Source organism: Phyllobates terribilis, unplaced genomic scaffold (genome assembly GCF_046119375.1).
Source record: "Phyllobates terribilis strain yellow unplaced genomic scaffold, ASM4611937v1 Scaffold_4__5_contigs__length_816908805, whole genome shotgun sequence".
NCBI classification, from domain to species: Eukaryota; Metazoa; Chordata; class Amphibia; order Anura; family Dendrobatidae; genus Phyllobates; species Phyllobates terribilis.
In genome coordinates, this window is record NW_027362764.1 from 325,598,003 (window position 1) to 325,621,787 (window position 23,785).

The 23,785-nt window shown below is 43.2% G+C and overlaps 1 protein-coding gene and 1 long non-coding RNA gene across 8 annotated transcripts in view; one reads left to right on the forward strand and one right to left on the reverse strand.

Annotated features, from left to right (window-relative positions):
- Positions 1–23,785, reverse strand: part of LOC141265383 (triple functional domain protein-like) — a 1,868,493-nt gene that overhangs the window by 418,254 nt on the left and 1,426,454 nt on the right. For all 7 annotated transcript variants that reach the window (XM_073678400.1, XM_073678401.1, XM_073678399.1 and 4 more), the window contains 3 exons: positions 20,684–20,927; positions 18,416–18,702; positions 17,218–17,388 (listed from right to left, as the gene is read on the reverse strand). In XM_073678400.1, the coding sequence (XP_073534501.1) occupies positions 17,218–17,388; positions 18,416–18,702; positions 20,684–20,927 (702 nt within the window). The remainder of the gene's footprint in view (positions 1–17,217; positions 17,389–18,415; positions 18,703–20,683; positions 20,928–23,785) is intronic.
- Positions 1–23,785, forward strand: part of LOC141265384 (uncharacterized) — a 147,222-nt gene that overhangs the window by 106,351 nt on the left and 17,086 nt on the right. The gene's annotated exons all lie outside the window — the stretch shown is intronic.

Sequence of the window (23,785 nt, forward strand, 5' to 3'; positions counted from 1 at the left end):
AAGGGTCTGTTTCCTCAATAGAGTTAACAGTGAAGTACGTGTCAAGAGACTTCTGTAGGTTTGACTTCACAATGGGATCATCGAGAAGAGATGAGTTCAAACGCCAATGGCATTGCTTGACTCTAAAGACAGGTAATGTAATGGAAACAATGACAAGGGAGTGATCCAAGAAGAAGATATTGTTAATAGTGGCCCTTTGGAGTAAAGTAATGTCTCGACATTTTAGTAAAAAATAGACAATCCTCGTATAGACATTACAAGAGTTAGAATAGAAGAAGGATCCCTGTCTACTGGGTGGAGCAGGCGCCACGTATCAATAAATTGATGGTTCTGCAGACATTTTAGTATATGTCTTTGCATGGGGTGTGAAAGGGAGGTGACTCCCTTGGAATTGTCCATAGAAGGGTTGAAGGCTGTGTTATAGTCACCCCTGAGATCAATGTTCCTTCTGCAAACACTGCCAGTTGATCTAGGTAATGTAAAGCACTTTGTCCTGACCTGAATTGGGTAAATACAAGGAGACAAATGTAATTTTATTGGGGAGGTAATGAAACCTTTGACCAGATGTTCTTCTCCATTAGTGTGAGACTCGGAGAATATCTAAAGAACCAATTTTGAATCAAGTGATGGGCTGTAGTAAGCTGTGGGAAACCTGTAATTAGAAATCTTATAAGGTTTGTTTTGGCAGAAGTGAGTTTCCTGCACAAAGGCAACGTCCATCCTTCTTTTATAAAGGAGATTAAGTAAAAATGGATCTTTTCCCAGGACTGTGTAAACTGTTGACATTTAAAGAGCCAACTGTTAGTACAGAGTAATGGTCTGACAACATTCTTGCAAAGGACTAGGGAGGAGGGCTATAAAAATAGGAAGTGAACAAAAACTAAAGTAGAGACTTAGTTGAGAGAAAAGAGCAGAAGGTAATTAGAAAAGTCAGAGAGGGAGAAAAAGGAAGAGCAAAGCCAATGCTAATTGGCCAGGGGAAAATTCTAAGCAGTCCCAAAACTTTTCGAAGTTAGGAGGAAGATGGAAACCACAAGGAGGAATGCCGCGGAACACAAGACACCAAAATAAATGAAAAAAACATTCCCTGTCCAGGAATCGCCCATTGAAGGACAGGAGGAGGCACAGCAGCTTAAAAGTCTTGGGTATACTGTACTATTGTATACCCAAGTTAGTAAACATGAAAATTAAAAGATAAAATACAAAAAACAGGAATAAAGGAAATATGACCATATGTAACCAAGCCAGACAACCCCCCCCCCAACCCAAACCCTCCCCAACCACATCACCCATCCTGTTTTTCTTCAGAGAAGGACCAAATTAGCACTAAGGTCCATACATAATGCCGAGTATGTTTGTCAATACAACACACTGGGCAATATTTACTGGGGAAAAGGACACAACAACTTAACAGTTCTGTTAAGTCTTCCAATCTGGAGGGTATGATATGAGACTGGTGAACGGGGGCGGGTGGTCAGGAAAGTCAAGTTCAATTCAGACAGAATCCTGTGATAGTTGGTCTCGAACGTTGCGACAAAAAAAGGATACCCTTCCACAAAAAGCCAGTTAGGGATAGAGTCCAGACTAAGAAATTTGAAAAGAGCAATAAGTTCCGTTTGAAGCTCAAGAAAGAAGGGGAATCTTCCTTTTTCACAATGAGATGAAAAAGGTGTGCCCATCTTTAGGGAGCGCCAGTTTTATGAATCTTTGCCAGAAGCATCCGCAGGAGACTCACCCATATAAAGGGTATGACTGGAGATGTTTGGAAAGAGCTTGATCACTGCGCCATCCATGGATATAGCATCCATGGACATAGCGCAATGAAGGATAACTTCCTTATCAGTGTAATTGTGAAGTTTGCAAAAGACATCTCTTGGGTTGTTGGGGTCAATAGGACTTATTACAGCGGTGTACTCTATCAATGGCATAAGAGGCTTCTGAAGGTCTCTTTATGACCTTATTGGATAAAAGAGTGACCAATAGCCTGAGGTTTTCCTAGCCTGCCTTTCTGATAGCTCTTTATGTGCATGTTGTTTCTTAGCAGGATTAAGTTTTATACTTGAGAATTGAGGGTCTCATGTTTACCCTCCAGGGTGTGGACTTGCTCAGATAGATCCTTAGAAATATTCTGCATTGCTGTTGTCCTGGAGGATAAAACATTAATGTCCTTCCACAATTAATCAATAGCCTGTTGGCGAGAGGATTTAATTCTCTGGGCTAAGGAATCAAAGCCCTGTTTTGTTAGCAGGGCTTGTATTAGATTACATAACACCTGGAGATCCAAGTGCATCGGAAAGAATGGGGTATTTGTGTGAGAGGCCTCATGATGTAGCGATCTTGTCTGCGCTGGCTGTGATGTGCCCAAGGCTTCAGTGTTGACAGGAGGGGGAGGGGAATCCAGAAATGATGGAGAATGGTTGTTCACCATTAAGGTGTAACTCACAGATTTGTGAGGGGTCTTCCGAAGTCGCTTAGAGACTCCACATGAGCTGGCCGATGAGTTTGGCATCTGCACCACTTTAGCCGGAGAGCCAAGAGTTGCATTCAAAACAGCAGGTATGTAGAACCACCAATTAGTATCGCTCTGTGAGCTTTCAGAGCGAGAGACTGATGGCGAAGACCTTATGCCATAATCTCGGAGCTTTCTAGGCATCCCCGTTAGTTTGAGTAGAAAAAAAAGTCCATGCCAGGTTTCAGGGTCCATGTAGCACGAGTAGCGTAGGTCCTTACTCCATCATGTTTGCGCAACCTGCCCAAAACAGCTTTCAGTCCTGCTCATCGTTATTGGCACCCATGAAGTTTAAGTACATAATGTGGAATATCTCCTGAAAAAAAATGAATCAAGTGAACCATTTTTTGGATAGAGCACTCATGTTAAATACAAAAGAGCAAATGCTAAACAATAATTTAAAACAAAAAAACAATGTGAGGAAAAAATAGAAAAACCTAACACTTGCTGTGTCACTGGTATTGGCATCATTTACATTAATTTAGTATGGAAACACATTTTGACTCGTCTGTGGTAAATCACAAAAGAGATTCACCTGAGATTAATTGTCGGTGCCCATGTGACAGGTAACTTCAGTGTTTTAAAAAGCCACATGGTAGGCCCTGTTCCTTTGTCACAATGGTGAAGACAAATGAGTTGTCTGAGGACATCAAAACTGCTATTATTAGCAAACACAAGACTTCCAAAGGGTATATGGCCATCTCTAAAGACCTTGGTATCTTAGTTTCTACAGTGCGGTATGTTATTAAGAAGTTTGCCAAGCATGGAACCATCAAGAACCTCCCTGGACGTGTGCGAAAGAGGATAATTGGCAAGAGATTTCTTAAAAGGTTGGTGCGAATGGTGGAAAAAACAACATGTCAAACATCCAAAGACCTGAATGCCAACATAGAACAGTTTGGGGTCATGGTTTCAACAAGTACCAAGATACGCACACTAAATCAAGCAGAGGTTTATGGACGAAAGGCCAAGGAAGAAACCATTGTTGAAGAAAAAGCATAAGAAGGAACGACAGATCTTTGCCAAAGAGTACCTTGACAAACCATAATCCTTTTGGGAAAATGTTCTGTGGACAGATGAAATAAAAATAGAGCTTTTTGGCAATGCAAAACAATAGTTTGCATACAGATGGCGTAATGAAGCTTATAAGGAAAAGAACACCTTACCAACAGTTAAGCATAAACAGCAACTTACCAGGTGACCTGTTAGCCACCTAGTAATAATTAGAAGTACACAGGGAAAAGATTAAAATAGAACTTTTATTTAGAAAAATTAAATTAAAACATATTAAAAAGTACCGACTATGGAAGACTTTAGGAACCTATTATTGCATATGGAGCGTGACTGGTGAATCCAAAAAACTTACTATAATAGTGCTGTAGTTCAGTCGATAATTCCTCTAAGTAGAGAAAGGCTTCATCCTATCCATGCTCTTGGTATAATCAGACTATCACATAAAACCAATTCTATGCAGATACACTTTTATATTACCATAAGTAACCAGTGTTTAAATATTGTATATTAGATTAGCACATTTAGATGCACATTAATCTTAGAATATCACAATTAGTGAGTACATAATTTATAAATATGCAGAATTAATGATATAAATGAAAAGATTACTAATATCAAGAAAGTGCAACAGTGCTTTTAGACTGGTAAACCAGTTAATTTTTAGCGAGCAGATTCATGTACCGTATATTCCGGCGTATAAGACGACCTGGTGTATAAGACGACCCCCCTACTTTCCTGTTAAAATATAGAGTTTAGGATATATTCACCGTATAAGACTACCCCTTTTCCAACGCATACCAAACACCGGTAAAAATTAAAAAAAAACTGATTTGAATTTAACATGGTCCTTTTTTAATTTAAATTCTTATGACATGCAGGTATATAGCAGGAAAACTGTCACTCATAAACATATTAAAATAGGGGGGACCCCACGTCATTTTTTGGGGGGGTCCCCCATTCTAATAGCTAGTAAAGGCTAGGTATTCAGCTGGGGGCTGATATTAGTAGCCTGGGAAGCTCCGTGGGTATTACCCCCTTCCCAGACTTCAAACATCTGCCCCAGCCGTCTGCTTAACCTCCGCTAGAGACTATAATGATGGTGGATCCCACGCCAATTTTCTTTTTAAAAAATCCTTTATTTTAACACTAAATGACAATTGAGGGGTTAATAAAGATGCAGTCCCTAAATTATTATTAATTTTGTAATTAATTTTTCCCAAAAATGTTGACGTGGGCTTCGCCATATTTTTGTGTCCAGCCAGGTACAGCAGGCAGGAACGGGCTGCCCCCAACCACCAGCTGCCTATTTGTACCTGGCCGGACACAACAATATAGGGAAGCCCTTTTTTTTTTAATTATTTCATGAAATAATTTAAAAAAAAAGACGTGGGGCTTCGCCCTATTTTTGTGTCCAGCCAGGTACAACTAGGCAGCTGGGGGCTGGAATCTGCAGCGCAGGGAGACCCAAGCTTTCTGGGCCCCCCCCCGCTGCAAATTGCAGTCCGCAGCCACCCCGGAAAATGGCGCGTTCATAGAAGCGCCATCTTCTGGCGCTGTACCCAACTCATCCAGGGCCCTGGTGCGGTGGCTCACTGGGTAATAAAGGGGTTAGGGCCAGCTTGGCATTATCAGCTGGCCCTAAGCCCGAAATTCATGGGGTCACGCCAATATTAGACATGACCACCATGAATTTCTAGTAAAGTAATTAAAAAAAACACAACACCCAGAATAAAGTCCTTTAATTGAAATAAAGACACAATTCTTTATTGTTCTAAATTAAACCATACTTACCATCACACCCATTCCAGCTGAAGCCAACGATCTCCTGCAATAAAAGTAAAATAATAAAGCAACCTCATCCTTACCTTTCCATGGTTCCCAGGACCGGTCCAGCTCTGCTACATTCACATGACAGGCTGCACCGCAGCAGAACGCTGCCGTTCAGCTTGCCATGCGGCAGACACTGAGAAGCGCAGGCATGCTTGTGCTCCTCAGTGTCTGACTGTGACGGCATCCAGATGAGCCGAGATCATGTCCAATGAACTCGGCTCACCTCATGCACGTCACTGACAGCGTGGGAAAATTCTCCTGCTCCCCGCATGCGCAGTAGAAGTTTCCCACGCTGTCAGTGACGGACGTCCAGGAGGTGAGCTGAGTTCATTGTCGGCTCATCTTTATGCCGTCACAGCGAGACACTGAGGAGCGCAAGCAAGCCTGCGCTTCTCAGTGTCTGCGGGATGACAGGCTGGATGGCAGCGTTCTGCTGCGGTCCAGCCTGTCATCTCGATGTAGCAGAGCTGGACCGGTCCTGGGAACCATGGAAAGGTAAGGATGAGGTTGGTTTATTATTTTTCTTTTATTGCAGGAGATCGTTGGCTTCAGCTGGAATGGGCGTGACGGTAAGTAAGGTTTAATTTAGAACAATAAAGAATTGTGTCTTTATTTCAATTAAAGGACTTTATTCTGGGTGTTTGTGTTTTTTTTAACTTTGACTATGGGGTTAGTAATGGGGGTGTCTTATAGACGCCTCTCCATTACTAACCTGGGCTTGATGTCAGCTGGCATTATAAGCTGACATCAACCCCAACCCTATTACCCCCTGCCACAGCACCAGGGCAGCGTGGAAGAGCGAGGCTAAGTGCCAGAATTGGCGCATCCTATGGATGCGCCATTTCTGGGGCGGCTGACGGCTGGTGTTTCTAGCCTGGGAGGGGGCCAATATTCATGGCTCCGTTCCTGGGCTATTAATATCAGCCCCCAGCTGTCTGCCTAGCCTTTGCTAGCTATTAAATTAGGGGGGACCCCACGTCATTTTTTTTGGGGGGTCCCCCATTTTAATAGCTAGTAAAGACTAGGTATTCAGCTGGGGGCTGATATTAGTAGCCTGGGAAGCTCCGTGGGTATTACCCCCTTCCCAGGCTTCAAACATCTGCCCCAGCCGTCTGCTTAACCTCCGCTAGAGCCTAAAATTAAGGGGAACCCCACGCCAATTTTTTTAATAATAAATCCTTTATTTTAATACTAAATGACAAGTACAGTAACCAACACTGTCACTGTACTTCATATATATGTGACTGACATGTTTCTATCTATCTAATCTATGTGTGAAGCTCTATTCTGTCTGTTATAAATTGTCGGGTACCGCTGCTGAATTGCCGGCCGGCTTTTTTAAAGAGACGGTGCATGAAAACACTATTATTTGTTTTAATAAATCCTTTACACTAAATGACAAGTACAGTAAGCAATACTGTCACTGTACTTCATATATATGTGACTGACATGTTTCTATCTATCTAATCTATGTGTGAAGCTCTATTCTTTCTATTCTAAATTGTCGGGTGCCGGCTTATGCCGCTGCTGAATTGCCGGCTTTTCATATATTGTCACAGAAGCGATGCGAACTTCCCAGCTCCGGACACAGCGCAGCCCTTCTGTGACAAGTGAAAGCTGTCGGCACAGAAGTCCTGCGCTGTGTCCGGAGCTGGGAATACGCAGCGATGTGTCAGTTTCAGCACAGAAGCGCTGACTGTCTGGACCTACCGCCGCCGTATTTTAACTCCCTCCACCTTATATTAACTCCGACATGGCAGGGATACGGCCACGGCAGCTTATTAACACCCCCAGAGTATCCCCGCATGTCAATTTCTGAAAGTTTAAAAGCATTACCGGCGTATAAGACGACCCCAGACTAGACAGAAGATTTTTCAGTCTTCAAAAGTCGTCTTATACGCCGGAATATACGGTACATATATATCATAATGTCAGATGTCATCCGCATATAAATAAATCAATAACATGGATGGAAAATCAGATCAACCAATCAGCTGTAGCAAATAGCTTCATATATGTGTATCCAGATATCAGGCATGGTCTGTATATTGAGCTCAAGAAATTGTAATATATGTAACTAGCTATTGAATCCGTTCTACGGCTTGGTGGCAAGCATTATTAGTACATTTTTAATTTTATTAATGGCGCTATCCTGCGTCAATTTTTTTAAAGACATTGTCTGCAAATTCGCATATACGTTGTCTTCAATAAAATGGCGCCATAATGTGGTATGCACACGTGTCACCCATCCCGGCTTCGGACAGAAGGAGGCAACCAGCATATGTAACATGTACTGAGAATACAGGGGGGTGTACTCACTTACGCTGAGTGCTGTATATATATAACATACTGAGAATACAGGGGGGGAATGCTGAGCGCTGTATATATAACGTACCGAGATTTCATGGGGTGTACTCACTTACGCTGAGCGCTGTGTGTATAACAAACTGACAATACAGGGGGTGTACTCACTTACGCTGCGCGCTGTAGATATAACGTACTGAGAATACAGGGGGGTGTACTCACTTACGCTGAGCGCTGTGTGTACAATGTACTGAGAATACAGGGGGTGTACTCACGCTGAGCGCTGTATGTATAACGTACGGAGAATACAGGGGGGTGTACTCATACTGAGCACTGCATGTATAAAATACTGAGAATACAGCGAGTGTACTCACTTACGCTGAGCGCTGTATATATAAAGTTCTGAGAATACAGGGGGGTGTACTCACTTATGCTGACTGCTGTATGTATAATGTACTGAGGATACAAGGGGGTGTACTCACTTACGCTGAGCACTGTATATATAATGTTCTGAGAATACAGAGGGTGTACTCACTTATGCTGAGCGCTGTATGTATAACGTACTGAGAATACATGGAGAAATACTTATGCTGAATGCTGTAGATGTAATGAACTGAGAATACAGGGGGGTGTACTCACTTACGCTGAGCGCTGTATATATAATGTTCTGAGGATACAGGGGTGTGTACTCACTTATGCTGAGTGCTGTATGTATAACGTACTGAGAATACATGGAGAAATACTTATGCTGAGTGCTGTAGATATAATGAACTGAGAATACAGGGGGGTGTACTCACTTACGCTGAGCGCTGTATATATAATGTTCTGAGAATACAGGGTGTGTACTCCCTTATGCTGAGTGCTGTATGTATAACGTACTGAGAATACATGGAGAAATACTTATGCTGAGTGTGGAGATGTAACGAACTGAGAATACAGGGGGGTGTACTCATGCTGAGCTCTGTATGTATAACGTACGGAGAATACAAGGGGGTGTACTCTTGCTGAGTGCTGTCTATATAACTTACTGAGAATACAGGGGGGTGTACTCACTTACGTTGAGCCCTGTAGATGTAACATACTGATAATACAGGGGGTGTACTTACTCACGCTGAGAACTGTATGCATAACATACTGAGAATACAGGGGGATGTAATCACTCACGCTGAGCGCTGTATGTATAACGTACTGAGAATACAGGGGGATGTAATCACTCACGCTGAGCGCTGTATGTATAACGTACTGAGAATACAGGGAGGTGTACTCTCTTACGCTGAGCGCTGTATATATAACGTACTGAGAATACAGGGGGGTGTACTCACGTGGAGCTCTGTGTATATAACAAAATGAGAATACAGGGGGGTGTACTCACTTATGCTGAGTGCTGTATGTATAACGTACTGAGAATACATGGAGAAATACTTATGCTGAGTGCTGTAGATGTAATGAACTGAGAATACAGGGGGGTGTACTCACTTACGCTGAGCGCTGTATATATAATGTTCTGAGAATACAGGGTGTGTACTCCCTTAAGCTGAGTGCTGTATGCATAACGTACTGAGAATACATGGAGAAATACTTATGCTGAGTGTGGAGATGTAACGAACTGAGAATACAGGGGGGTGTACTTGTTAGAACCTTGCTCTTAGGTTTTTTCCTTTGCTGGTCACATGACCTTGTTGGCCTATTTAATCCTGCTCCGCCCTTCTGGCTTTGCTGGACTTCATTGTATAACTACTTTCTAGCTAGCCTGTGCTCTGTATCTAACTCTGTTAGTTTGCTTGGTCTACGGACCTCTATGTTCTATATATTTTGTTTGTTCGTCTGTCTGCTACTATTTCTGTTAGGAGGTGTCCCATTTTCCTCCCAGTCCTTAGTACTTGTAGGGATTCCTTCCCCACATCTGTAGGTCTCCGTACAGACTGGCTTAGGACTTTAGCAGGTCTGATCGCATGATCAGGTTCCCTGTTACATCGTAGGGATTCAGCTGAGTTCTATCGTAGGGACAGATCTCCTCTCTTTCCTTAGCTCTGGTAGCAGAACATAACAGTAAGTCCAGCCTGCAAATTCTCTAAGGAAAGATTTTTCTGTTCCATCATGGTGTCGGTTCAGGATTTGGCTCATCGCCTGCAGGGACTCTCTCTGGAGGTGGCCGAGCTCCGTCAGCACGTGAGTAACTGTCCTGGAGCACATTTCTTGGAGCCTAAGGTATGTTTGCCGGATTTATTTTTTGGTGAACACCGAGAATTTTTTTCATTTAAAAATGCTTGCTTATTGTATTTTCGTTTGAGACCCAAGTCCTCTGGGGATGAATCCCAGCGCATAGGGTTCATAATGTCACTTTTGCGCAAAGAGCCTCAGGAGTGGGCCTTTTCTTTGCAACCTAGTGATACATGCTTCAGATCATTGGATAGTTTTTTTTCTGCTTTGGGACTATTATATGATGATCCTGACCGTGTCGCATCAGCTGAGACTGAGTTGAGACGTTTGAAACAGGGATCAGGTAATGTGGAAAAATATTGTACTCATTTCCGTCGTTGGTCTACTCAAACAGGGTGGAACGATTCTGCTCTGAAAAGTCTATTTCTTGCTGGGCTCAATGAAAGGGTTAAAGACCTGCTAATTGCTTATCCTACACCTGAAGATTTGCAACAGGCTATGCAATTAGCTATACGGGTGGATAGGAGACTGCGTGCAAGGGTTAATGAGAGCAAATCCTCTGCTATGTCAGTTTCTGGTTATGAGAATGTGTGTACTAACAGTGGTGAACCGATGGAGATTGGATCGGTGGCACCTCGCTCTCAAGAAAAAGACCGTAGATTTTCTGAAGGCTTGTGTTTCTATTGCAGAAAATCTGGTCATTTGATTAAAGGCTGTGAGCTTCGTATGAAGAAAGAAAAAAAAATGGTCAGTCATGCCCGTATTGCCTGTTTAAATTCCAAGGGTGTATTTTTAGCTGCTTCCACGATTGCTCAGGAAAAATTAATGGAATTTCGGGTGTTTGTTGATTGTGGATCTACTCTGAATGTAATTGATGGGGGATTCTTGGAAAGACTCAATTTAAAACCCGAACCTTTATCATCCCCCATTGCTGTGGTTTCTGTGGATGGTTCCCCTTTGAAGAATATTACTCTCAAGGTCTGTGAATTTCCTCTCACTATTAATGGTGCTCACCATGAGAAATTGGATTTGGTAGTTTTGAATAACTTGCCTTCTCCAGTAATATTGGGATTGCCCTGGTTAAAATTTCACAATCCTGTACTGGATTGGTCTACCAGTGAAATTAAATCCTGGAGCCATAAATGTTATGACAAGTGTTGTAACGGGCGTATTGCAGCTTTGGATAGGGGAGAATTGCCTGTTCCTATTCAGGATTTTTGGAGAGTTTTTTTCTGAGAAGGAATCGCAGGTTTTGCCTCCCCATAGAGACTATGATTGTTCTATTGAATTTGTCCCTGGAGCGACTCTTCCTAAAAGTCGTTTATTTAACCTTACTAATCCTGAGAGGAAGGCTTTGGAGGAATACATACAGACAAGTTTGGCCGCCGGTCACATTAGGCCCTCTAAGTCTCCTGTGGCGGTTGGATTTTTTTTGTAAAAAAAAAGGACGGCGGTTTACGTCCTTGTCTGGATTTTCGTGAGATTAACAAAATTAGTGTACGCAATCCTTACCCACTGCCATTGATTCCTGATCTGTTTAACCAGTTAATGGGGGCCAAGTGGTTCTCTAAAATTGACCTTAAGGGGGCATACAATCTGTTGCGCATGAAGGAGGGTGACGAATGGAAGACTGCTTTTAACACTCCTGTGGGTCATTTTGAGAATCTGGTTATGCCTTTTGGTCTTACTAATGCTCCTGCATTTTTTCAGAATCTTATTAATGACATCCTTAGACCTTTGATCGGCAAAAATGTGGTTGTGTATTTGGATGACATTTTGATTTATTCGCCGGATCTGGAGTCTCATTGGCGGAGCGTACGTGAGGTATTACAGTTATTAATGGACAATTCGCTTTTTGCTAAGCTGGAGAAATGTGAGTTCGCTGTACAGAGAATTAGTTTTTTGGGTTACATTATCTCCAGCGAAGGTTTTGAGATGGACCCGGTTAAAGTTCAAGCTGAACAGCAATGGCCTAGGCCTATTGGTTTGAAATCGATACAGAGGTTTTTAGGTTTCGCCAATTATTACAGAAAATTCATAAAAAATTTTTCTAGTATTGTCAAACCTCTGACCGATCTCACCAGGAAAGGTGCTGATGCGGTTCAGTGGTCTTCTGAGGCCATTGAAGCTTTTGTGTATCTCAAGGAGAGGTTCACCTCTGCTCCCATCCTTATGCAGCCTGATGTGACTAAGCCGTTTTTGGTTGAGATTGATGCTTCCTCTGTGGGGGTTGGCGCAGTATTGTCTCAGGATAACGGGGATGGATTACATCCCTGTGCCTTTTTTTCAAAAAAATTTTCGGAGACTGAACTGAATTACGATATTGGTAATCGGGAATTATTGGCTATTAAACTCGCATTTGAACACTGGCGCCACTTCTTGGAAGGTGCGGAATTTCCCGTTCAGGTTCTTACGGATCATAAAAATCTGATATATCTTGATGCTGCCAAGCGCCTGAATGCCCGTCAGGCTAGGTGGGCACTGTTTTTCTCGCGGTTTAATTTCTCCGTTACTTACATCCCTGGTACTAAGAATGTTAAGGCGGATGCCTTGTCTCGCAGTTTTTCTCCCATAGTCGGTGCTGAGAAAGAGGAGAACATTTTACAAGAAGGTGTTGTGATAGCTGCTTTGGACTCCGTTTTGGAAGATGAGATTCTTAAAGCACAGGAGAATGCCCCATCTAACACTCCTCATGGGAGGTTGTTTGTGCCTGGGACCCTTAGGAGAGATTTGTTTGTTGAGTGTCACGAATCTCGGTTGGCAGGTCATCCCGGAATCTCTGAGACCAAGAGACTGGTGGGTCGCAGTTTTTGGTGGCCTGGATGGCAGAAGGAAGTCATTAAGTGGGTGCGTCAATGTACTATATGTGCTAGATCTAAGTCCTCACATACTCCTGCTGCGGGGTTGCTTTGTCCTTTGGAGGTTCCCAGTGCTCCTTGGACACATTTGGCTATGGACTTTATAACTGACCTTCCCCCCTCTGAGGGTTTTACTGTCATCTGGGTGGTCGTGGACCGTTTTAGCAAGATGTGTCACTTGGTTCCCTTTGTCAAACTGCCCTGCGCTAAAACTCTCGCTAAGGCCTTTGTCAAGGAAATTGTCAGACTTCATAGCGTTCCTACTGACATTGTTTCTGATAGGGGTCCTCAGTTCGTGGCTCGTTTTTGGCGTGCCTTTTGTGACAGGTTGGGAGTTCATTTGTCGTTCTCGTCCGGATATCATCCTGAATCTAATGGCCAGACAGAAAGGAAAAACCAGGATGTTGAGCAGTTCTTGCGTTGTTTTGTGGCAGACAATCAAGAGGGGTGGTCTGAGTTTCTGCCACTTGCTGAATTTGCTCTGAACAATCATACATCTTCTTCTGCTGGTTGTTCGCCTTTTTTTTTGTTGTTCTGGGAGACATTCGTCGTTTGGGTCGTTCTCCAAGTTGGGATCTGCCGTGCCTGAGGAGGAGAATTTTTCCGGTGATTTGGAGAGAGTTTGGACGGATGTGCGTGGTAATCTTCAGGAGGCCAACAGAAAATCTAAAGACTACTTTGATAGGAAACGACAGGAGGTTTTGTTCGCTGTTGGTGACATGGTTTGGTTGTCCTCTAGGAATCTGCGGTTGAGGATTCCTTCTAAGAAATTGGGTCCCAAGTTTGTAGGGCCCTTTAAGGTGCTTCAGGTTGTCAACCAATCTGCTGTTAGGTTGGAGATTCCTACCTCCTGGAGAATTAATCCGGTATTTCATGTCTCTCTGTTAAAAAAAGCTGTTGTGTCGGATGGTGACGCCTCTGCCTCTGTTCCTCCGGTGGTGGAGGACGGGGAATATGAAATTTCTCGCATCCTTAACTCTAGACGGTATAGAGGTAGTTTGCAGTATCTTGTGGCCTGGAAAGGTTTCGGACCCGAGGATAACTCTTGGGTGAGGTCAGATGATGTTTCCGCGTCCAGACTTATCAGAGCGTTTCACAGGAGATTTCCTGATAAGCCTGGTCCTAGGGGATCCGGAGGATCCTCTTAGAAGGGGGGGTACTGTTAGAACCTTGCTCTTAGGTTTTTTCCTTTGCTGGTCACATGACCTTGTTGGCCTATTTAATCCTGCTCTGCCCTTCTGGCTTTGCTGGACTTCATTGTATAACTACTTTCTAGCTAGCCTGTGCTCTGTATCTAACTCTGTTAGTTTGCTTGGTCTACGGACCTCTATGTTCTATATATTTTGTTTGTTCGTCTGTCTGCTACTATTTCTGTTAGGAGGTGTCCCATTTTCCTCCCAGTCCTTAGTACTTGTAGGGATTCCTTCCCCACATCTGTAGGTCTCCGTACAGACTGGCTTAGGACTTTAGCAGGTCTGATCGCATGATCAGGTTCCCTGTTACATCGTAGGTATTCAGCTGAGTTCTATCGTAGGGACAGATCTCCTCTCTTTCCTTAGCTCTGGTAGCAGAACATAACAGTACTCATGCTGAGCTCTGTATGTATAACGTACGGAGAATACAAGGGGGTGTACTCACTTACGCTGAGCGCTGTATATATAATGTTCTGAGAATACAGGGTGTGTACTCCCTTAAACTGAGTGCTGTATGTATAACGTACTGAGAATACATGGAGAAATACTTATGCTGAGTGTGGAGATGTAACGAACTGAGAATACAAGGGGTGTACTCATGCTGAGCGCTGTATGTATAACGTACGGAGAATACAAGGGGGTGTACTCTTGCTGAGTGCTGTCTATATAACTTACTGAGAATACAGGGGGGTGTACTCACTTACGTTGAGCCCTGTAGATGTAACATACTGATAATACAGGGGGTGTACTCACACACGCTGAGCGCTGTATGTATAACGTACTGAGAATACAGGGGGGTGTACTCACACGGAGCTCTGTGTATATAACAAAATGAGAATACAGGGGGGTGTACTCACTTACGCTGAGCGCTGCATATACAGTACAGACCAAAAGTTTGGACACACCTTCTCATTTAAAGATTTTTCTGTATTTTCATGACTTTGAAAATTGTACATTCACACTGAAGGCATCAAAACTATGAATGAACACATGTGGAATTATATACTTATCAAAAAAGTGTGAAACAACTGAAAATATGTCTTATGTTCTAGGTTCTTCAAAGTAGCAACCTTTTGCTTTGATGACTGCTTTGCACACTCTTGGCATTCTCTTGATGAGCTTCAAGAGGTAGTCACCGGAAATGGTTTTCACGTCACAGGTGTGCCCTGTCAGGTTTAATAAGTGGGATTTCTTGCCTTATAAATGGGGTTAGGACCATCAGTTGTGTTGTGCAGAAGTCTGGTGGATACACAGCTGATAGTCTTACTGAATAGACTGTTAGAAATTGTATTATGGCAAGAAAAAAGCAGCTAAGTAAAGAAAAACGAGTGGCCATCATTACTTTAAGAAATTAAGGTCAGTCAGTCCGAAAAATTAGGCAAATTTTGAAAGTGTCCCCAAGTGCAGTTGCAAAAACCATCAAGTGCTACAAAGAAACTGGCTCACATGAGGACCGCCCCAGGAAAGGAAGACCAAGAGTCACCTCTGCTTCTGAGGATAAGTTTATTCGAGTCACCAGCCTCAGAAATCGCAGGTTAACAGCAGCTCAGATTAGACACCAGGTCAATGCCACACAGAGTTCTAGCAGCAAACACATCTCTTCAACAACTGTTAAGAGGAGACTTTGTGCAGCAGGCCTTCATGGTAAAATAGCTGCTAGGAAACCACTGCTAAGGACAGGCAACATGCAGAAGAGACTTGTTTGGCCTAAAGAACACAAGGAATGGACATTAGACCAGTTTAAATCTGTGCTTTGGTCTGATGAGTCCAAATTTGAGATCTTTGGTTCCAACCACCGTTACTTTGTGCGACGCAGAAAAGGTGAACGGATGGACTCTACATGCCTGGTTCCCACCGTGAAGCATGGAGGAGGAGGTGTGATGGTGTGTGGGTGCTTTGCTGGTGACACTGTTGGGGATTTATTCAAAATTGAAGGCATACTGAACGAGCATGGCTACCACAGCATCTTGCAGCGGCATGCTATTCCATCCGGTTTGCGTTTAGTTGGACCATCATTTATTTTTCAACAGGACAATGACCCCAAACACACCTCCAGGCTGTGTAAGGGCTATTTGACCAAGAAGGAGAGTGATGGGGTGCTACGCCAGATGACCTGGCCTCCACAGTCACCAGACTTGAACCCAATCGAGATGGTTTGGGGTGAGCTGGACCGCAGAGTGAAGGCAAAAGGGCCAACAAGTGATAAGCATCTCTGGGAACTCCTTCAAGATTGTTGGAAGACCATTTCCAGTGACTACCTCTTGAAGCTCATCAAGAGAATGCCAAGAGTGTGCAAAGAGTGAGCACATGTGACAGACGTGACAGAGTCTGGAGACGCCGTGGAGAGCGATCTGCTGCCTGCAACATCCTTCAGCATGACCGGTTTGGCAGTGGGTCAGTAATGGTGTGGGGTGGCATTTCTTTGGAGGGCCGCACAGCCCTCCATGTGCTCGCCAGAGGTAGCCTGACTGCCACTAGGTACCGAGATGAGATCCTCAGACCACTTGTGAGACCATATGCTGGTGCGTTTGGCCCTGGGTTCCTCCTAATGCAGGACAATGCCAGACCTCATGTGGCTGGAGTGTGTCAGCAGTTCCTGCAAGATGAAGGCATTGAAGCTATGGACTGACCCACCCGTTCCCCTGACCTGAATCCGATTGAGCACATCTGGGACATCATGTCTCGCTCCATCCACCAACGTCACGTTGCACCACAGACTGTCCAGGAGTTGGCGGATGCTTTAGTCCAGGTCTAGGACGAGATCCCACAAGAGACCATCCGCAACCTCATCAGGAGCATGCCCAGGCATTGTAGAGAGGTCCTACAGGCACGGGGAGGCCACCCACAATACTGAGCCTCATTTTGACTTGTTTTAACGACATTACATCAAAGTTGGATCAGCCTGTAGTGTGTTTTTTCAATTTAATTTTGGGGGTGACTCCAAATCCAGGCCTCCATTGGTTAATAAATTTGATTTCCATTGATGATTTTTGTGTGATTTTGTTGTCAGCACATTCAACTTTGTACAGAACATATATATATATATATATATATATATATATATATATATTACATAACTCTGCACAATAGTTTCACTTAGAATTCAGTACACAAATTGTGTATAATAAAATTTTCCATGAAGCAAAGGGGTTAAAAACAAGTATTGAAATCTGTACATTATTCTATGTCAAGGAATAAAATGTCAGAAACATATGTCACCATTGAAATATGGGGTATTCTAAGACTTGATATACAGTAATAATAATGTCACTTAAGTTGATTTCAACATGTCACAGACAAATTAAATATCTGCTACTATTGAACTTATGTGAAAAATTGTGCAAAGTACCTTGTCATCCTGAGAATCACACTGAAGAAGACTGTGCTGTTGAATAGCCATAGGAGGTGGTAGAGGAACTGCATCTGGGCCTTCCTCACTTTCTTCCTCGCCACAACTTTGCATGCCAGATGAAGATGATTTAGATAATGTGCCACTACTGAGAACTTCATTTCGTACTCGCTATTTGGAAAAGATAAATAGTCTAAGTAAGCTAAAATATGCAAATTAGTATGAAAACCTGTCAAATACACACTTATTTTATTACTAACTATTAGTAAATCAAGACATAGTAACTTGGAAATTAGGATCACAGTAATCTGCTTCTGTTGGCCAATTTGTAGTCAGAAACTATGGATCTATCAGAGCATCATGGGTTCTGCTTTAAAGGGAGGCCATTAGGCTAAACAAGTCCCAATCTTAGATATATTTTGAAGCTGTATTTCTCTTTCTTGCCCGGTAGTTTCAATTATTTTCTCCCCATGTTCATATTATGGGCAGGCTCTTCCTGCTTTGGTAAAATAGCTGTGGTGTGTGCTTTGAACAATGTCAACCACTCAGCTGCCACCACTTACCTTTATGCTGTCTTGCTACAAAGCTACGTATATCTCCTTCATGTCTCCTATTTACGTTAGAACTATTAGTGCCTTGTAGGTATCTGAAATGTGAGTTTTCAGACAGGGACATTGGAACTACAATATATTGGAAGGTTTTCTAGATGTCAATTTACTTTAATAATGTTAAAACTTTTCATCTACCTGCAAACAGTAAAACACAGATTTATAAAAAAAAGGAGAGGGGTGTCCAGGCAACATAATAAGTTCACTGGTGGCTTCCAGCTGTAAAAAACAAACTAATGATACATCCATACTGACATCTGAATGCAGTGGAGGTCACTCTGTGGTCTGGATTTGCACTAGAAGAGAAGACATTACCATTCCACCAATAGCAGAACCAGGGTGGTCTGTGATTAGTTGCAGCAGTCAAGTGACTTGAGCAGTGCGCCATCCAATGCTGCTAATGGAATGGTGTTGTCTGATCTTCCTGTGTCAGCACAGACCAATGACCAGCAGCGGCATTGCACTGGATTCAGGTGGATGCTGGTAGGCGAGTATCATTTAGTTTGCTATTTTTAACTACACCCAGCCAAGGTGAACTTTTCTATTTCCTAGACAACCCCTTTATTGTATCATGTTTGCCGCTCACTAACCTCTTCAATGGTCTCATCTTGTGGTGTTGCTGCACTGTCATCAGAATCTTTTTGGTTGTTGGAGTCTGTGTTCTTACGCACCTCTCTGCTTTTTTTATGTTTATGAGCCATTTTTTTTACATGTCCATCAGCTTTTCCACTGCTGAGTCTCCTCACAGGGCTTGTCAGCCATTTCCTCAATGTATTTCCAGGTCTCTTAGGTCCTGGCGAGCTTTGTGTATTAACCATATGTGGTTGTAACGAATTTAAGGAAGCCGGGGGACTAGCATCATTACCAGAAATGGAGTCTGTATGGATAAAAAATTACTTTAGATTATTTAGCATTTTTAACAAAGAAATTTACTTTAAAATAATACATTGTGTTTCAAAAGTTTTGATCAAGATCAACAGCTTAATGCATAAAAATATCTATCCTCAGCTACTACCTTCCTCAGTTGCCTTACAACTAAACCATGCTTTTCTATTCCCTGCTCTGGATACTTGGAATGTATTTTCACTCTAATGACTGTAATCCCCACTTAGCAGTTTTTTTTGGTTTATTAGCTCTTTGATAGTCTTTACTTGTTAGTTCATTTGTGCCTCATTTAATAAATTAAGATGTAACTTGTAATCAACAGCTAGTTGTTTTGCAATTGTTTAAAAATAATAAAATAATCTTAGGCAGCAACTATTTGTAAAGTTTCCGAACACATACAGATAAGTCTAGGTTCACCAAAGTTAAAGGGAATCTATCAGCAGGGTTTTGCTGACCGATCTGAGAGCAGCATAATAAAAGAGCAGAGACCTATATTCCAGTGGTGAATCACTTACTTGGTTGCTTTCTGTAGTTCTGATAAGATAACTATTTTATATGCTTTAGATATACCAGTTGTCTCAATGCTGAGTCCTGTATAAACCAGTCACATTATCAGTACCGCCCAGTAAGTGACCCAGTGCTGGAATTTGGGTCACTTCTCCTACATTATGCTACTCTCAGATGAGGTAGCAAAAAGCTCTTGACAGTCTCAACCCAGCTGTCGGTCGGTATCAGCTGTTATCTTCCGATATGTATAGGCACAGCTTCTGTTTCCATGCTATTAAACTGATATTAGTGTATGTCATGAAACTTTAGGCAAGCAACATTGCAAAAAGACAGACCAGTACCATTTAAATTATAGGCTTAAAGAGACTGTCAAGAGCTTTTTGCTACCTCATCTGAGAGCAGCATAATGTAGGAGAAGTGACCCAAATTCCAGCACTGGGCGGTACTGATAATGTGACTGGCAAGTTTAGCTGTTTTTATTTTAACGGGGGCAAATATTCAGATTGCAAAGGGTTTGTCTTAGTAGAGGACAACCCCTTTAAAACATCTGCAGCTCTTCTTTTCAGGTAAGGGGTGGTTATCAAGGCTTCCGTCCAATGGCCACAGATCACAGAATTGGCTGATGGACCAATTCATGCATTGAGATTTGCACCAAATCTAGTTTCTTGATATTTAACCTTCAAGGGGCATGTCAATTTACTTTTATTTACTATTTAAAATGTTTTATTTACATTTTCTGCTTGCAGTATTTTTAGAAGATGAGATTGTTTTTTGTGGACTGATATTTTTCACGCTCTAAGAGAATGGTGTCAAAAAGCAGCCCAATCTTTTTTTCCACCTGGAATACCAAGTGTTTGCTTACAAGCATAAATGCATACTTTAAAAAAGCAACCCTTGATTAAAAATAAGAGTACATAAACTGCATAGTCCAAGCATAACATGAATAGAATGAAGCCTTCAACAGTACAATTTTCCTGCATTAATAACAATGGTCAATTTATATTCATGGCCAAAAGTTGAGACTGACAAATTTTGGTTACAAACAAAAACACAGAAATTATGCTAAACTCCAAGCACTTTGACAAATCTTGACTGATGGCAACCAATTCTTGTCTGAGAAACAGATATCCAGCATGCCAGGGCAAATTGCAGAGGTTTTGAAAAATAAGGATTGGTAAATAATGAGTCTTTGCATAAAGTTGATATATTTGTCATTAAAAGTTGACAAATAAAATGATTATAATTGTACTTCAGTAACCATAGAAACATCTGACTAAAAGATCTCAAAACACTGAAGCAGCAAAATTGGCGAAAACTAAAATTTGTCAGTTTCGGAACTTTTGGCTACAAATGTAGACAGCCATTGATGAGAACAAATAATCTATAATCTAAAAAAGACTGTAATACTTCAATGAAAACGTTTATATTTTTGACACCAGTGTGACCCTTTTTTACAAACCATTTACCTTTATGATTAAATATTCCTTCCATTTCCATGCTACTCCTTGAGTGAGCAATGCAGAGAGAACTGCAAGGAACTAAGCCTTCTGATGCTGGTGATTTGTCAGTTGTCCTTACTAGGCACCAGTCAGGTCTATCTTGCTGTCTTTCGAGAATTTCTACAGTCTGTCCCCGACGAACCGTCAATTCATTAGTTTTGCATGCTGCAAAATCATGTATGACTACAGTCAATTCACAACCTCCTGAAAGCTGTAAATGAATACAGAGAATATTTTCATTAAAAGGTAGAATTTAAAAAAACTAACAAATTCTGACAACGGGACTCATGATGCAACAAGCACTTTGCAGAGTTTCTCCTAGACATTGAATACATAAAGCATAAGAAGCAAAATACAAACACCACAGACCAAACCAATAAACATAATCATTATTTAGTATTAATTGCTTAGAACAATAACCTCAGCCATATAGTGCCTGTATTTGTGTCAATTCTCAGGGGTTCCATTTTACATTAACTCGAGGCTGTGCAAAAGTGACATGGCACCAAAAAAATAGCAAAATCTATTCTTACAAAGTCAAATTGCCCTGGAAACACACAGACATTGTTAAATGGATTCTTCCCACTACAGCCATACATGTCAACACTACCTGTGGTTTGGGCACAACTTTGGAGCCCTGTAGTGTGCCCAAACCACTGTAAATGTTGACACGTATGGCTGTAGTGACAAGAACCCAGTGTGGTGTGTATCCTGACTCACAACCTGGGCACAATGTATTGGGCACTAAAACAGTATATTTGCAAGTTTGACTCTGCAACATCCCCTGCACATTGATATCTGAACCTGTGATGTAAAATTGGTCCCTATACCTGTAAGTTAAAAGGGTTGTCCAGTACTTTTAAAAATATGCCAATGTGTTTTAATGTTAAATAGAAGCTTCTTTCTAACTACCTCCCGATGCTGTTACTGCCAGTGAGCAGCGCTATCTGTGGCCGCTCACAGACAGCATGTGACCCCCCCCCGCTGACGTCAGCACTGGGGGTCCCTGCGGTGGCTGCTGGGTTGTGGGCGGGGTTATTCCCCGCGTCACACCCAGCAACCACCACGCGCTTTCCCAATGAATGGGGACAGGGAGAGCGTGCGGTGTATGCCGGGTGTGACGCGCAGGGTAACCCCGCCCACAACCCAGCAGCCACCGGTGGAACACGGAAGAGGGACCCTCGGCTGCAGCCTGGACTTGTCATGACGTCAGGGCCGGCTGCAGCCGGGGGTCACGTGCTGCTTGTCAGTGGCCACCGATAGCGCCGCTCACAGGCAGAAACAGCACCAGGAGGTAATTAGAAAGAAGCGTCTATTTATCATTAAAGCACATTGGCATATTTTTAAAAGTACTGGACAACTCCTTTAATACCTTAAAGGGGTTGTCCATTACTATTACATTGTTGCCCTATCCGTAGGATAGGGCATCAATGTATGATTGTCCGGGGTCCCGCACACGGCACTCCCGCCGATCAGCTGTCATCGGTGTCAGTGGTGGCTGCCGCCGGCCGGAAGTCCTTACCTGCGGGGCTCGGCCATCAAGTTGTAGTGGCGGGGTGCCGAGTGCGGGACCCCGGCCGATCATACATTGATGCCCTATCCCATGAATAGGGCATCAATGTAAAAGTAGTGGACAACTTCTTTAACCCCTTCATAACCGAAGCATTTTCTGTTTTTGCATTTTCGTTGTTTTGCTCCCCTTGTTCCCAGAGCCAGAACTTTTTTATTTTTCATTCAATATGGCCATGTGGGGGCTTATTTTTAGAAGTGTGGCGACAGTATCAGTAGCTCTGCTCCCCATGCGACCAATTACCACGGCTGGGGTCACACACGCTGGGAGGCATATAAAAGACTGGCATTTGAACACAGACTCACACAGCCTCCTGAGGAAGCTCATGTGAAATGCACGTTGGGCTGCTTACATGCACCAGGACACTTTATTTCATGGGTAAGCTCTTATTACTTGTACTAGATGGTGGCCCGATTCTAACGTATTCTAGAATATGTATGCGGCCGACCGGGCTCAATCAGCAGAGCAGTGTTTAAATTTGGCTCCAATATCGTTGATTGGTCGCGGCCGGCGGCCAAGATCAATCAGCGAACCGTGTTAGTGAGGACCGGAGAGAGTGTTTAAATTTGGCGCATGGAGCCGCATGGAGGTCAGCCGCATGGAGCTAGCCACATGGAGGTCAGCGGCTCCGCCGGTCGGGGGTACTTCTGCTGCGAGCAGCGGGGAGATGACTGGCTAGCGCCAGTCATCTCCCGGCTGCATTGCCGCTGACCTCCGTGCAGAGCGGTGTTTAAATTTGGCGCCAATCAGCAGAGCGGTGTTTAAATTTGGCGACAATATCGCTGATATTGCGGCCGTGACCAATCAGCGAACCGTGTTAGTGAGGACCGGGGAGCGGCGCTGCCTGTGCGGGTACTTCCGCTGCGAGCAGCAGAAGTTCCTCGACCGGCGGCGCAGCTCCCCTGTCCTCCCTTCACACTTGCCGTCCGGAGATCAGCGGCCCTAGCCGCTGATCTCTTGACGGTAGCCGCATGGAGGTCAGCGGCGCTGCCGGTCGGGGCACTTCTGCTGCGAGCAGCCGGTCATCTCCCTGCTGCATCGCCGCTGACCTCCGTGCGGCAGATGAGCCGCTAACGGCCGCCATCTTGTTCTGAAATCCCGCGTCGCTGATTGGCAGCTGCCGGACCAATCAGCAACGCGGGATTTCCTGGACAGACAGACGGGATAAGCCGATTATATAGTAGATGTATGGGGTTATCTTCCATCACAGCAGTTAGTATGTTTGGACTTTCATGACTCTATTCAATACTGATATAAAACTATTGTGTGTATATTGTTTCTCACGCTAGTGCAATCTTGTGTGCAATCTTATAGTCCTTGGTGATGTATTTTCTTTGTGTCCTTACCACAGACCTATTAGGTGTTTCATCTTTGTGTATATATTGTTCGTCCATTGTTATATGGGCCACCCCCTGATGAAGGCAAGCAGCTGAAATGAACGTAGGGGTGGACGCCATTCAGGAGTGGGATTCATACACACAATATAGTGAGTATTATTC